This window comes from Procambarus clarkii, chromosome 51, assembly GCF_040958095.1.
Source record: "Procambarus clarkii isolate CNS0578487 chromosome 51, FALCON_Pclarkii_2.0, whole genome shotgun sequence".
In the NCBI taxonomy this organism is placed as follows: Eukaryota; Metazoa; Arthropoda; class Malacostraca; order Decapoda; family Cambaridae; genus Procambarus; species Procambarus clarkii.
In genome coordinates, this window is record NC_091200.1 from 20,037,783 (window position 1) to 20,054,666 (window position 16,884).

The 16,884-nt window shown below is 43.6% G+C and overlaps 1 protein-coding gene across 1 annotated transcript; it reads right to left on the bottom strand.

Moving 5' to 3' along the window:
- Positions 1 to 14,649: 14,649 nt before the first annotated feature.
- LOC138351847 (uncharacterized) lies at positions 14,650 to 16,384 on the bottom strand. The gene has a single exon (XM_069303858.1). It carries the CDS (start codon positions 15,454 to 15,456, stop codon positions 14,737 to 14,739), a length of 720 nt encoding a protein of 239 aa, XP_069159959.1. The 5' UTR covers positions 15,457 to 16,384; the 3' UTR covers positions 14,650 to 14,736.
- Between the last annotated feature and the right edge of the window lie 500 nt (positions 16,385 to 16,884).

Below are 16,884 nucleotides of genomic sequence, written 5' to 3' on the forward strand. Positions count from 1 at the left end.
TAGGAGCCTGTCTGTGGTCGAAGGCCATCGCTGAGGTCCTTGATAAGAAATTCGCTGACCGTAAGAAAATAGATGGAAGGATTGAAGATATTGATGCTCACGACGCACTTTTTCTCATCACCAGATACCTGTCCCTCCCCAGGTTACCCTACTTTGTGAGGAGTTCACCATTCTTCAAAACCAAAATGAATTTGGTTTTGTAAGAATGGTGAACTCACCATTCAAAAACAAGATGAATATGACTTCATACTGAAATCGCTGTTAGAAACCTTCGACCTTTCCCTCAATGACCTACAGTTGAAAGAAGCCTCTCTTCCCTTCATTCTTGGGGGATGGGGTGCTTCTGCGTTCGAACAACTACGCAGATCGCTGTAATCTGATAGGTGTATTTGCGACGAGGCAGATGTTGACGAATATGGATTGCAAGGCCTGCACTGTGGGATATCTGGCGGTTGGCACTCTAGGCACAACGAAGTCAATGACATCATTAAGAGAAACCTTGCCTCTGCCCAGTGTCCATCAGAGAGAGAACCGCACAGTCTATTGAACCGTGACTCTGTTAGCTTTGCCAGCCGACCAGACGGAATCACACTGCGGCCTTGGAAGGGTGGCAGACAGTTGGCGTGGGACTATACTTGTGTATCCACCCTGGCAACCACATACATCAACCTCTCTGACGGCCAAGCAGGAGCCGCGGCGACACGAAGAGATACAAGTCAACCAAGTACAATCACCGGTACAACTTCGTTCCAATAGGGTCTGAAACCCTAGGCCCATGGGGAGAGAGCGCAAGAAGGTTTCTTAAGGATCTTGGTTCCAGGCTCATTGACACTACAAGAGACCCTAGAGCAGCAAGTTTTCTCTTCCAGCGCCTCAGTGTCGCGATCCAGAGGGAGAATGCCCGCTGCGTCCTCGGTTCCTGCCTGGCGTCGGAGGAGTTCGAGGAAATCTACAGCCTCTAGGAAACAAACTTCCTCTTATGTCCTCTTAATGTTCACTTTTTCTAAACAATCATATATGTAACTGTTATTATAACCTTGTATAATAAAGTGTACAACATAAAATGGGGGGAGGTAGGAGAAATGAACACTCATGCGTATTCAGAGTTAAATGGCAAGTTTTCTCTGAATGCTCTGTGTTCCCTTCTTTGAGGCTAAGGGTCCCTACAATTGCCCCAGAGGTGGTACCTCCCTATATATCAGTTTATGCTCTATGCCAATAAATTTAAACGAATCAGAGTATTTATTCGTCGCCAACAGTTCACTCATAAACAATTCCTGAATGCTTCACCATAATTGCATTTTACATTTAGCGCAGTTCCTAAGATCTGCATCGTAATTAACATTTTAGCATAATCACTGGAATACTGCGAATCCAGACAGTTTCTAATTAACCAGTGCAAATTTGGTGTTTAAGATTTGCATTCTGTCAATCTCATTCTCTCTCTCTCTCTCTCTCTCTCTCTCTCTCTCTCTCTCTCTCTCTCTCTCTCTCTCTCTCTCTCTCTCTCTCTCTCTCTCTCTCTCTTCCATTCTTTCTCTTTTTCATTCTTTCTCCTTCTTCTGGAAAACTGTATTTTATTAATTTTTCTTCTGAAGGTTCTCTTGCGCCTTATTCTCAGTGTTGACAGAGGAGGAGACCAGCAGCAAGCCCAACTGTTGCAGAGGGAGCCTAATTAGCCCACCCGCTTGTTAGGCTTCTCTGTTAATGGTTTTCCTCCTACACGTTTATTCGCTGGACGAGTTCAGAACACGAGCTGATTCGGGGCGTACTTGCTTGTGCGTCTATTGTGTGTACTCACGAGTGTGTGTGTGTGTGTGTGTGTGAGTGTGAGTGTGTGTGTGTGTGTGTGTGTGTGTGTGTATGTGTACTCACCTATTTGTACTCACCTATTTGTGCTTGCGGGGGTTGAGCTTTGGCTCTTTGGTCCCGCCTCTCAACTGTCAATAAACTGGTGTACAGATTCCTGAGCCTACTGGGCTCTATCATATCTACATTTGAAACTGTGTATGGAGTCAGCCTCCACCACATCACTGCCTAATGCATTCCATCCGTTAACTACTCTGACACTGAAAAAGTGCCTTCTAACGTCCCCTGTGGCTCAGATGTGTGTGTGTGTGTGTGTGTGTGTGTGTGTGTGTGTGTGTGTGTGTGTGTGTGTGTGTGTGTGTGTGTGTGTGTGTGTGTGTGTGTATGTGTGTGTGTGTCTGGGTTTGTGTGTGTATGTGGGTATGTGTGGTTGGGGATGGTGTGTGTGAGTAATTACCTAAGTGTAGTTACAGAATGAGAGCTCCGCTCGTAGTGTCCCGTCTTTCCAATTCTCTTTGTCCTATAACGCTTTGAAACTATGGATGTTTTTGTATGTGTTTATATGTGGATGTATGTATGAAAATACCTATTTCTTCTCACTAAACTGTGCTTCCTGACGTTGAGTTTTGGTTGACTGATCACACTTCTCAACTTTCAATCAACTGAAGAGCAAATTCATGAGTTTGGTGGGCTCATTCCACATCAGAAACTGCTATGGAATCTGCCTTCATCCCCTCACTTCTCAATATGTTCAATTTGTTCACTATTCTAGCACCGTCAGATTTCTTTGGCGAATTTGGGTACTAAGTTTCCCTCTTCGTCCCCTTTAATAAAAATAATTCATATTAAATAATACGGATAAACTAACAACAATGCCGTCATGCTTGAATGAACATGAAGGAAATATTCACTTTTCGGTGAAACGTTCCCCGGTTTCCTTCGTGGGTTCAATAGAACCCTAGGTTGCAATTCTTTTGACCATGTCGCGGCCTTGTTGTCTAGGGTGTGTGCCTGGGAACACTAGCGCATAGATTCGAACCTTCATCACAGCTCCTACGGATCTCCTCACTCTATACAGTGTTCTGGTATACAGGATGGATATCTATAATCCTCAACTGCCAGAGGGTAGATCAGTGGCAGCAAAGCTTTGAGCACAACAAGACAGCCAACAGCATTCCTTTAGTCGTGAGGTGGTCTGACTCAACAGCCGTCCTCAACATTGCTGGCCACAGAAGAAGACAGAGGAGGTTGTGCCCCCCCCCCCCCACCAGTCACCAAGGGGGTCCTGGGCACAGTAATAGAAACACTGAGAAGAAAACCCGTCGAAGACAATCGATTTGAGAATGGTCCAGGACGGACTGAAACGTCGTCGTCCCTTCACCTTCTACTGTGTGGTCTGGTCAACATAACCGCCCTGTTTTATGCACCAGGTAGCCCACCACCTAAGGTTTAGTCCCCTTCCCATATGCCAACGCCTCCTCCTCTCCCGCATTTGACTCTGACACTCACATCATCTTCTCCCAACACCCCCTCAACCCCCACTTGCTGCTACTTTAGGAACCAACTGTAAGTATCAGCCTACTTTTGATCTTATTATTCTAACATTTTAATTGATTTCGTATATTCTTAGTTTCGAGACTGAGGACGGAAGACCTGGGCAACTGCGGCTTTGGAAATCATTCAAACGGTTATTTTCGTGTTGGAAAATGACAACAGGTGATATTTCTTACGTTCAAAGATTATCTACAATGATAGAGTACATTTACATAAATTATTGCACATGATATACGTTACTGGGAGCAAGGATTCATAACCCCTCGTGTGTCCAATGTCTGCTGTTGTCTCCCATGTCTGCTGTTGCCTCCCATGTCTGCTGTTGGTTCAAATGTCTGCTGTTGGCTCTCATGTCTGCTGTTGCTTCCCATGTTTGCTGTTGGCTCCCATGTCTGCTGTTCGCTCCCATGTCTGCTGTTGAGTCCCATGTCTGCTGTTGGCTCCCATGTCTGCAGTTGACTCCCATGTCAGCTGTTGGCTCCCATGTCTGCGGTTGGCTCCCATGTCTGCAGTTGACTCCCATGTATGCTGTTGACTCTGATGTCTGTTGCTGACTTCCATGTCTGCTGTTGAATCCCATGTACACAATAGTGTTATCAGAAACACCGTTGCAAAGTATTAATAAATCCAATATTAAATGATGTAAGGTTAGCATTTCCTTGACAATTAACGTGATGAAATTCCCTTAACTTTTTATTTAGAATATAACATAAGCAAATGAAATGTTTACTTGTACTTCTAGGCCTTTATGTAACCTTTCCTTATTAAATGTTTACGTTCACTTGTTTCTGACCCATAACTAGGCGCATCAACAAATATTTACAACCAACCCCGCCACCAATACAATCACTCGAGGTTGATCATAGAAGGACGTAGGACCCAACCACCCCTGAATGGTATTAATCACTGATCTTAGTGCACGATTATCTGAGTCGTCCATAGAGAGGAATAAGGCTTCTTGCTTGAGACTGACGTTGATTCAGGCAATCAATTCTCTAAATACTGATAACTTCCCATAAGATAAATGGACATAATACTGAAGTATTATGCAGGCGATGAGTCACAATAACGTGGCTGAAGTATGTTGACCAGACCACACACTAGAAATTGAAGGGACGACGACGTTTCGGTCCGTCCTGGACCATTCTCAAGTCGATTGAATCGACTTGAGAATGGTCCAGGACGGACCGAAACGTCGTCGTCCCTTCAATTTCTAGTGTGTGGTCTGGTCAACTGGAGTATTATACTGGTGCCTGTACGGGAGATACGATACTTGCCTCGGATGCAGCTGAGAGTGTGATGAATGCACCCCAAAGGGAGATAGACACCTAGAGGTAATGTATTATTAATCAAACCTTGCCCCATGGGAATATGATTTACAAAACAAACTAACCATAGTCCTGTGATATTATAATAGCACTGCGCATAGGAACTTGATATTAAGCGAATACCACATATAATATGGTATTGATATTTAACGAACACTGCCCATGGTAATCCAATGTTAAACGAGCACTGATCACGATAACGAGATATTAAACACTGCCCATTGTAACGTTTTATTAAATGATCGTTGCAAATTATAACATAATATTAAACGAACACTGTCCTTGATAACATGATTATAAACGAACACAGCCCACGATAACGAAATATTAAACGATCATTGCAAATTATAACATAATATTAAACGAACACTGTCCTTGATAACATGATTATAAAAGAACACTACTCGTGGATGCCCATGGTAACTTGATATCAAACGAAAACTTCCAATCGCAACATGATAATAAATGAATAATTCCCAAGATAACGTGATATTAAACGAACAATGCCCTTGGTAAAGGGATATTTATCGAACACTACCAATGGAAACGGAATATTAAACGGACGCCGAGAATGATAGCGTGATATTTAACGAACACTATCCGTGAATTGGAATAATAAACGAACATTGCCCAATATAACGTCATAATAAACAAACTTTGCTCATCGCAACGTGATTTTTGAGCATCCACTAACATGGTCCCTATATCATGTGTCAGTATACTGCTGCTCCTCACCTGTCAGTGTACTGCTGCTCCTCACCTGTCAGTGTACTGCTGCTCCTCACCTGTCAGTGTACTGCTGCTCCTCAAGTGTCAGTGTACTGCTGCTCCTCACCTGTCAGTGTACTGCTGCTCCTCACCTGTCAGTGTACTGCTGCTCCTCACCTGTCAGTGTACTGCTGCTCCTCAAGTGTCAGTGTACTGCTGCTCCTCACCTGTCAGTGTACTGATGCACCTCACCTCACCTATCAGTGTACTGCTGCTCCTCACCTGTCAGTGTACTGCTGCTCCTCACCTGTCAGTGTACTGCTGCTCCTCACCTGTCAGTGTACTGCTGCTCCTCACCTGTCAGTGTACTGCTGCTCCTCACCTGTCAGTGTACTGCTGCTCCTCACCTGTCAGTGTACTGCTGCTCCTCACCTGTCAGTGTACTGATGCACCTCACCTGTCAGTGTACTGCTGCTCCTCACCTGTCAGTGTACTGCTGCTCCTCGCCTGTCAGTGTACTGCTGCTCCTCACCTGTCAGTGTACTGCTGCTCCTCACCTGTCAGTGTACTGCTGCACCTTACCTGTCAGTGTACTGCTGCACCTTACCTGTCAGTGTACTGCTGCTCCTCAAGTGTCAGTGTTCTGCTGCACCTCAAGTATCGACTGAGAAGGTTCCTAGCGGTTCGATAAACGAGGACATTTCTGGGAGTAATCAATGTTTTATTTTTTAACACCATCCTTCAATTGAACACTTGACCCTTGGTCTAGTTTTTTAAGAAATCAATAAGCGTTGCTGGTGACGATTTGCAGGACAACGAAACGAGGAGGAGGAGAAGAAGACGAAGAAGGAGAAGGAGAAGGAGAAGGAGGAGAAGTAGGAGAAGGAGGAGAAGGAGGAGAAGGAGAAGTAACAATATCTCCCTCACTTCCGTCTTCGCCCTTTACCTCCTTCTTGTGATCGTCTTTCTGGAATTTCGCTTCGAATTTCTTGCTTGAATTTCCAATCATGTCGCCGCCACCGTCCAGTGCTCCAAGAAATTTCATACACACCCCGGCTCCGTCGAATACACCCCAGCAGTACAGTATACATCCCAACACTACTGTATACACCCCAGCACTATTGCATACACCCCGGGACTTTCATTCACGTCCCACAACTCTTATACATACCCCATTATTGTTGTAAGGCTCTCATTGTGATAACCAAATTCTCTCCCGATAACATCTTGGAGTCAACGTCGATAACGTTGATTCAACGTCAATAAGGTTGATTCGACGTCGATAACGTTGATTCGACGTCGGTTTGTTGATTCAACATCGTTTGCCAGGCTCATTGACACTACAAGAGACCCAAGAGCGGCAAGTTTTCTCTTCCAGCGCCTCAGTGTCGCTATCAAGAGGGGGAATGCCTGCTGCATCCTCGGTTCCTGCCCGGCGTCGGAGGAGTTCGAAGAAAGTTACAACCTTTAGGAAACAAACTTCCTCTTATGTTCACTTAATATTCATTTTTGTAAACAGTCTTATGTGTAACTGTATAACCTTATATAATAAAGTATAATAAAGTGTACAACAACAAAAATGGGGTGGTAGGATTAGTGAATATTCATACGCATTCAGTTAAATGGCAAGTTTTCTCTGAATGCTCTGTGTTCCCTTCTTTGAGGCTGTAGTTCCCTACAATTGCACCACAGGTGGTACCCCCTAATATATATATATATATATATATATATATATATATATATATATATATATATATATATATATATATATATATATATATATGCAACTCGGAGTTAGACAGCGGTTACGGGCTGCTTCCTGTGTGTGTGTGTGTGTGTGTGTGTGTGTGTGTGTGTGTGTGTGTGTGTGTGTATGTGTGTGTGTGTGTGTGTGTGTGTGTGTGTGTGTGTGTGTGTGTGTGTGTGTGTGTTAGGCTTTAGTTTACTCGAAATAACCCTCAAACCAAAAAAGAGTATTAATCTAAATTGGATGCGTCATCTAGAGAGACCAAGTTCATTCCCTTGGAGTCAGAAGACCATTATGTTCTGATCCCAGAAGTCGGCCAGCAACACCTTGACACTCGCAATTAAACAGGCGAAGTTACAAATTAATAATGTTGGACTCATATCTAGATTATACGCAACCTATCCGTGTATCTCTGGTTCTCTTTGTGTATATCTTAGTGTGACACTTATACATGTGTGTGTGTGTGTGTGTGTGTGTGTGTGTGTGTGTGTGTGTGTGTGTGTGTGTGTGTGTGTGTGTGTGTGTGTGTGTGTGTGTGTGTGTGTGTGTGTGTGTGTGTACTCACCTAATTGTGCTTGCGGGGGTTGAGCTCTGGCTTTGGTCCCGCCCGCCTTCGGTCCCTCCGTGCTTGCGGGGGTTGAGCTCTGACTCTCCCGTCCCGCCTCTGTGTGTGTGTGTGTGTGTGTGTGTGTGTGTGTGTGTGTGTGTGTGTGTGTGTGTGTGTGTGTGTGTGTGTGTGTGTGTGTGTGTGTGTGTGTGTGTGTGATTCTATGTATATCTATGAGTGACTATGAATATAACCGAGTGACTCTAAGTACATTTCTGAGTGACACTTCTTATGATTGAATATCGGTGAGTAACTATCATTGTGAATATCTTTGAGTGACTTTCTGTGAGCATATATCGCTTCATATATACGTGTTTGTTTCGCTACTTGCATATTATATATGTGTTTGTCTCCATGCTTATCTATCTGTAAGCTTATTAGAGTGTTTTCTCTTGATAAGGTATTAAAAACTGTTATAAACTTTTTTCCACATATATATACACTAACACAAATTCATATGTCATGTCACACACACACATTAATACATACACAATGAAATCACACTAACGTTATTCATCAACGAGAACATATTTGGGGCAGTACGTGGAGGCGAACGAGTGTCCTGGGTCACAATAGACGTAAACCGGCTGGACCACGAAGAGCTCAAAGTAACATAACCGGCTGGACCACGAAGAGCTCAAAGTAACATATCCGGCTGGACCACGAAGAGCTCAAAGTAACATAACCGGCTGGACCACGAAGAGCTCAAAGTAACATAACCGGCTGGACCACGAAGAGCTCAAAGTAACATAACCGGCTGGACCACGAAGAGCTCAAAGTAACATAACCGGCTGGACCACGAAGAGCTCAAAGTAACATAACCGGCCGGACTTACGATGAATTTGGAGGTACCGAGCTGGTATTAAAGTCCAAATTTAACATTCTGCTGTTAAGAATGTGACTTCAAATGCTAAGAATTGGACTTGAGTTGGACGCTCATACTCTGGTGTAAGTCAAAAGAGTCAAAACTAACAGAAAAAGTGAAAACAGTTAGAAAATTAACAAATATATAAACAAAACTTTCACTTTCAATAGTCAGAAAACTTATTATAATGAGCCTAACACCTACTGAATCAACAACGGAGCCGCAGAAATGCGAATTATTCCATTGAGGCTTAATTTTCACAACGAACATCGAATATTTCGGTTAATCCTGTGTGGAAGGGGAAGTCAGTACACTTAAGTCGCTGCCAAGGAATGGGTGGTCCGCTATGCAAGAATGATCAATAGAACTGTAGGAAAGGAAAGTTACCTTCAGAGCAATCTTGTACGTAAGACCTATTCAAATGTTCTCAGATTTTTAGTATTTGATATGTCCTCACGCACTTCAGCAGATAAACGTCGGTAACATACCCCCCAAACAGACCCATGTCCATAGAGGAACCTGACAATAGAAGCTTTCCGATCGCTATCTACGCTGCCTGTTCACACGACTTTACAAGCGTCAAATAATGAAGTGTTTGACCCGATCCAGAATCATTCATACCACGGCAACTCACCTAACCTGTTGAGGCTGACGATCAACAGTTTCAGGTCGTGGCAGTATTAATGTGTTATAAATTTCATAGAGCGCCTGAATTCTGAAGCTTCGGTTGAGAGCGTGTGCAATACAAGGTGCACTAAGTGTGAGGACAGGTTAATATCCCTCCCTCCCCCATATTCTCTACCCCCTACCCGCTACTCCCTACCCTCCTACCCTCTACCCCCATCCTCCTACCCCTTACCCTCTACCCCCTCCCCACCTTGCGAACCCAACGTTAAGAATGCTGCCCACGCAAAACAAAAATAGAAAAATGTCCGAAGGTACCACAAGGTTCGTTCTGAGCTATGGAGGACTCAGCTATAAAGACTCAAATAACTTAAAAACAATGATGGGGGAAGAAGGCACTAGGTAGACATGAGCCCGACATACAAGATTTCAAGGGAAATTGCTCAAGTGTACAGAAACGTAGGAGGTGAAGGCAAGGAAGACCAGAGCGAGAGAACATATGAAAAGTGTAGATTGAAGTTAACGCTGAGACGTTTAGAGAGAACTTCGTGGTCGTGAAAGGCATAAATAACCGGAATTGATTAGATGGAAACACTTTTCATTGCAAACTTAATCTACAGTTTTATATGCAACACATGTGATGGGGAATATGAATAGATCGATGCGTTGCATTAAACTACTAATGAATGAAAGGCGGAGATTAAGAGTTGACGCTCGACCTAGCTATGACAGCCAGGTGAGTGCATATAGGTGAGCACAGTGCCTGTACCCTACATGACTGTACTAACTCAGTGAACTTGATCGTCACTGTTGTACAGACACAGTAAGTGTGTCCATGACTGTTGTACAGACACAGTAAGTGTGTCCATGACTGTTGTACAGACACAGTAAGTGTGTCCATGACTGTTGTACAGACACAGTGTGTCCATCACTGTTGTACAGACACAGTAAGTGTGTCCATGACTGTTGTACAGACACAGTGTGTCCATGACTGTTGTACAGACACAGTAAGTGTGTCCATCACTGTTGTACAGACACAGTAAGTGTGTCCATGACTGTTGTACAGACACAGTGTGTCACCACTGTTGTAGACACAGTGTGTCACCACTGTTGTACAGACACAGTGCATGTCACTGTTGTACAGTCATGGTAAGTATGTCTGGCACTGTGTCCACAGACACAGTCAGTATGTATTCGCAAGTTGACCTGCATACATTAAAAGTAAAATCATTTTAAAATTAACCTTCATTCTCGTATTCTCTTAATGAGGTTATTTATAACCTCACGAAGAGAATCTCTCTCTCCTGGTTGTAACATCTCTCACATCTCTCAGTAACATCTATAACAACACATCTCTCCTGGTTCTTCTTACTACAATCTATGATTTATTCTTCACCTCCCTTCCCTCTCTGTCTCTCTCTCTCCCTCTCCCTCTCCCTCTCCCTCTCCCTCTCCTTCTCTCTCTCCTCTCCCAGCCAGGAGAGCAGCCTCCCCAGCTTAGCTACCATCAGGAAAATGAATTCCTGAAACAGTTTCCGAAAAAAATGATAACGGAGAGGAAAACCTCGCACGAAACCCCAGACGGAGTAAGAAAAGTCAGTGGGAACAGCAGTCAGCAGAGACTCGTCTAGGAGTCAGCAGGAATTCACCTAGAGTTCAGCAGGAATTCATTTAGGATTCAACAGAAATTCACCCAGAATTCACCTAGGACTCAGCAGAAATTCACACAGGATTCAGCAGGGATTCATCTAGGAGGCAGCGGGGACTCATCTAGGAGGTAGCAGGGATTTATCTATGAAATAGCAGAGATTCATTTAGAAGGCAGCAGGGGATTCATTTAGGAGGCAGTGAATGTTGAAGACAGCAGCAAAGCCTCTAGGAAACAGGATTTGATCCTTATAATTGCAATTTCTCTTTCGTATTCATTTGATTTCGGGTTTAAGGCCTATATCAACCTTGTGAAGGTTAAAATAAGGGCGCCACAATACCTCAATGATCAACCACCAGGAATACTACTGACGCGATCATAGTAGAACTCTAAAGTTAACTCTTGGTTTACGTTCACCAAGATGAGGAATATTCCTGTCGGTGCTTTTATATTTCAGAACTGAGAGTTTGTGATTTTTGCTTCGAAATCTACAATTAAAAAATAACGACATGTAGTACTCTGCTCTTTTTTCTATCTATCTCTTTTTTAATTCTCATTTTTTCTTGGAAAGAGCGGCGGAGAAGCTTGAATTAAAATTTAGTTTTATTTTTTTAAATCCATACACATACCGAATTTCCGAATTGATTTTTAATATCATCAAAATTGGTTTACCTTTGGAAACTCCGCATGTTCTCAGTTATGTACCAATTATGATAAAATTGAATTCCACAACTAATTTGGTCCTTCTTAATGGAAGGTCCGTTAATTTGTTGTCTTCTTCTGTTTTCTTCTGTGCCTTTTACTCTCCGACTCGACGTTGGTGTGCACAGATAGCTCAACACCACAATACTGGAGTTGGTTTGTAAAGGATGAGGTCTGTTCTTTGATCAGCAAGGGTAAACATCGCTAAGCTTAGCTTGTAACTGGATGGGTGACCTTAGGAACACAGGTGGGTGAACTTACAAACACAGGTGGGGCGAACTTGTGAACACAGGTGGGTGAACTTGTGAACACAGGTGGGTGAACTAGTGAACACAGGTGGGTGAACTAGTGAACAAAGGTGGGTGAACTAGTGAACTCAGCCTTAATCCTCTTAGTCTTCTGGGATCTTTGCAATCTAGGAGATTTCTGGGCAACGGTGTATATCAGTATCCCGAGGTGCCCAAACGTGCTAAAAATTATGTTTTCGGTAGGAGTCTTTCCCTCTCCCAATCTGTTAGTCTCTCTCTCTCTCTCTCTCTCTCTCTCTCTCTCTCTCTCTCTCTCTCTCTCTCTCTCTCTCTCTCTCTCTCTCTCTCTCTCTCTCTCTCTCTTCTCTCTCTCGTAAATGTTTATCATAATTGCTTTCACTAATTATCTTATTACTGTTATTAATTAGTTGCAGGTATGATTATGTAACTAAAATTGCAATACACATATTAAATGAGTATGTATTTACTTATAAATGTACCGAATGCCAGGCTCCCTCCATTACTGCCCGAGTTCCCACGATTCCATGACTCTACAGTTCTTCAAAAGCCATCAACGGGCTTTATTTTTAACTCACAACGACAATTGTTTCTTCTTTTTGCAGGAGATTTCGTCTAGTGGTAAAGTAAGGTAATTATCTGGAGAAAGCTCTAAGATATTATCCCATATAGCACCTAGAAAGGATATGAGGATAGGGATTTGAGATAGGATGTAGGAAGGAATGGTGCCCAACCACTTGGTCAGTCGGGGACTGAGCGCTGACCTGCAAGAAGCAAAACCTTGGCTCTACCGTTAAGCTCAAGAGGTTGGACACCATTCCATTTCCCATTCTGAATAGTACATCGCTTTTTGACGTATAATTTCCCTACGGCCAAAAAATATTGTGCTACAAATGGTAGCGAAATTGACGTGATGTCCCGTTATCTGTACGTGGATCCTGGGGTCGGTTAGGCTCTGGCAGTTTAGTACAACAGCTTAGTGACGTTGGGAATGCTCGGGGAAAATGGGCTCATAACTTCGTGTGTGTTGTGTATACAGTTCTTGGCATTTGATTATATCATTACAGATACGAGATGTTAGTTTTTCCCCTAAACTCTGGTGACATTTTCAAGTTGTATGAAAAAAGGTCACTCAGTCGTGAATATGACTATCTACATTCATATATATATATATATATATATATATATATATATATATGTACACAGTACCGTGACCACCGCACCAATGATCGTTTATATAAGGATTGGTCAGTCTTGGCGCTTATTAACTAAGCTCCCTGACTAACCAATCCCCGACGACACTCATGGATCCATTTGGGTACTTCTCCATTTGGGTACAATGTCGTCGGGGATTGGTCAGTCAGGGAGCTTAGTTAATAAGCGCCAAGACTGACCAATCCTTATATAGACGATTATTGGTGCGGTGGTCACGGTACTGTGTACGTTTAGGGGTGATCCTGGACGGCATGGGTTCGAATCCTGGCCGGGTCAAAGAGTTCTTAGTGATATATGGCTTGCGCGTTCATGCAGCTTTCTCACACATGTTAGACTCAGTGCGGCCCGTGCATGCGCCAGAATTTGATGAAAAACTGTACCCAAATGGATCCATGAGTGTCGTCGGGGATTGGTCAGTCAGGGAGCTTAGTTAATAAGCGCCAAGACTGACCAATCCTTATATATATAATATATATATATATATATATATATATATATATATATATATATATATATATATATATATATATATATATATATATATATATATATATATATATATATATATATTCTTCTCTTTGCAATAGATTAAGGAAATTATCAGGAGAAAGCTCTAACATATTATCACATATAGCACCAAGATACGACCACTTCAGACACAGACACATGTTTTTATAAAACTAGAATATACAAACAAACAACATTCACAAACCACTTGCATGTTTGCTTTGTTTTCCTATGTTTTACAGTGAATGGTTCAAATAAATCACTGCCACCCACACCAGACATTTGCATTGTTTGTAAAAAAAGACAATGTAAATAAAATACAATCGTTTCCTGTGGGAAACATAATTTGTGATGGCACTTTCTGTGTGTTGAATGGCAGGGGGAGGCCGGCCCTGCCATTCACACAAATTTTGTCACGATGCAGTTATAGAATTGGAATCATCTCTTTTTTTCGATTTATTACTTGATAACTTTATCTCTCTCTCTCTCGCATCATCTACAACATCAACAACGCATCTCTTGTAACGCCGGCACCGCAGGAGAGCTTCTCTGTGTTGCTAATTGTAATCTGTGGCAGCGCTGTGTCACTGGAGCCTCGCGCGTGCTAGCTACACCACAACGATAATTATACTAAGTGGTGCTTGCTCGTCAGGTGTCCGGAGTCCATCAACCCTTGTCAAGAGGACTCTTGCAATGCAGTTTTACTCAGTAACGTTTATGTGGGTTAGAAGTGTGTATGTGTGTGTTTAGTTTCGATAATTGCAATGTTTACTATATAGGAAAGTGGACTATAAGAGCCAAATAACACTCACATAACGTTTAATATAAGAATTTTGACTATAAGAAGGGTAATAATGCTCACATAAACATTTAATATAGGTAAGTAGACTATAAGAACGTATTAATGCTCACATCATCCTTTACTGTTTCTACACGATAAATATCGCGTCCTGAACTGGACATGTGCAGTACTGCTTCGCTACTCACATACAGAGTAATGTACCTTCTTATGGCATTATAACGGCCTGCATTTTATGCTCAAAACTCCCTGGCTTTAGATACTGTAATTAATGTTGAAAAGTGACATTCTGATGCAACAGAGGCCGGAAGTGGCCTACTTGGCACGGCAAGTTAATTTGAAATTTTACTTTATCGTTCACAAAGATTTTCTCACCGATATGACCACTTGGCAACGATACCTTGCTTTACCCCCTTCGTCATGACGCTCTGTGTCGTAACTCTCCGATCTGACACTTCGCAACGAACCTCGCGGCGCGACTCTTGAGTATGACCTTCGAGTATATGATCCCTCGACACCGACCCCAGAAGCATGACCTACCAGATAGTAGACGGCGAAGGGCATGACGATGGAGGCGAGGAGCAGATCGGCGACTGCCAGCGACACGATGAAGTAGTTGGTGACCGTCTGGAGTGACCGTTCCTTGTACACGGACATGAGCACCAGGATGTTGCCGAAGACGGTAAAGACGGGAAAGAGGAGCAACAGGAGCGTCCAGTAGTTCCTCTGCGTATGGATGGGGTCCTCGACGGTACAGTTCATGGTACAGTTGTCGGCGACGGGCTCGGGCAAGTCGGTGGTGCAGTTGTCGAACTCGAGACACATGTTGAACACTTCGGTTATGACGGAGGTGACGGCGTTCTTGGAGGCCACTGTGGCCAGTTCTTCCTTGCCGTTCACAACGCCTCCGCGGTACTGCACTTCGCCCGACTCCTCTTCCTCCTCGAACTTCGAGTCGGGGACCTGCAGCACCGGCAGCGTCTGCGCCAGGGCCTTAAGCCCCGTGGGCACTCCTGAGGCCACCAGCCCCGCTGGAGGGGAAGGCGGGGAGGGAGGTGGGTGTAATGTGGGTGACATGGTCCGTCACCCACACCACCGAGGCTCCACAACGTGCCCGCCGAGGACTGCCAACCTGTGGGAGAGGCCGACGACGGTAAGCGGTATAGGACGCGGAGGCAATGGTAGGCAAGCGGCGGCGGCGCGCCTTGGCGTTCTGACCACACGACACTAGAGGCGCGGGAACACTGCCGAGCTGGCGTGGGTGTGCTAGCGGCGCAACGCTCACAACCTGACTGGCACTCGGCTGCTTCGTCTACCAGCTGCTGGCACTGGCACCCGCCCCTCACCTGCGCACACTCCCCCACCTGTCCTCCTCATTAACCCGGCCTCGTTAACACTCACTCATTATCCTGCAGTGATTAACCTGCTCCTCTAACTCATTATCCCATATGTGTGCCCCCTCACATATCATCCCTCGGAGGTGCCCTCAATCACCACCCCTCGGCCATAGCTCCCCTCTCTCCCTCGTCGTCTCTACGCTCACCGCACGCTAATCACCAGCAAGCCTCACCACAACTAAGTAGTCCTTGTGGTAGTCATTAGCCACGACTAATGAACCACCAGCTTGTTTCAACATACATGAAACATATTGAATAATTTCAACATTCTCTCAATTCCAATGTTAACTCCGCTTTTGGTTGACTTAATTATAACATTTCTCTCATTATCAAAGTTATTATGTGTCAGTGAACCCTTTTATTGTGACAAGTTATCCCCATTTGACTTTTCATAGACTGAAGTTATTTTGTTTTAATACGAAAGCTTGAGCCTCCTACAGTCTGGCATTGCAAAGCTTTCATAATTTTTCGATTAGCTAATACGTTATGCGGTGCTAACGAAAAAGATATCTTTTTCAAAGCAGCCTTGAATAGATTTCCTTTTATCCAAGGCATCAGTGATTGTAGAATTTCATTGCGGAGGATTTGCCGGAACCCAATTTTATATTTGATTTTCTTAATTGATAATGTTGATCATCAGAAGAAATGGCTGAGCCAGACTGACTATGCAGCATTAAGAAGATATTTGAGACCTTAGTGAAGGAACAATGCTAAACTACACACAGAAATCACAATAGCGTGATATACCAAATGAACAAATCCACAAGGGCCATCTGGGACCATCCCGGACGTAGGTTAGAACCCTCATCACGGCTCTTGTGGATTTGTTCCATTCTAAACTGATTGGATCATGGGACGATCGAACGTCTATTCTATAACAAATATGACCATCGTTGTATCTGTCAGTCCAAGCATACAGGAGCAGCAATATAAATATTTGTTTAACAGTAGGCGACATCTGGCTTTTGTTGGCAGGCTTAGAAAATTTCCTTATTGCTCATCTTAAGTGTTACCATCTAAGTTTTCCCCTGGAGTACGATCTGTTAATCTGATTACAACCAGGTCAACAATTACTTGCTGGGTGAGCATGGCTGAAAGGTAAAGCGAC

Excerpts from the sequence above, each read along its gene's own strand:
- LOC138351847 (XM_069303858.1), bottom strand. The coding sequence starts at position 15,456 with ATGTCACCCACATTACACCCACCTCCCTCCCCGCCTTCCCCTCCAGCG.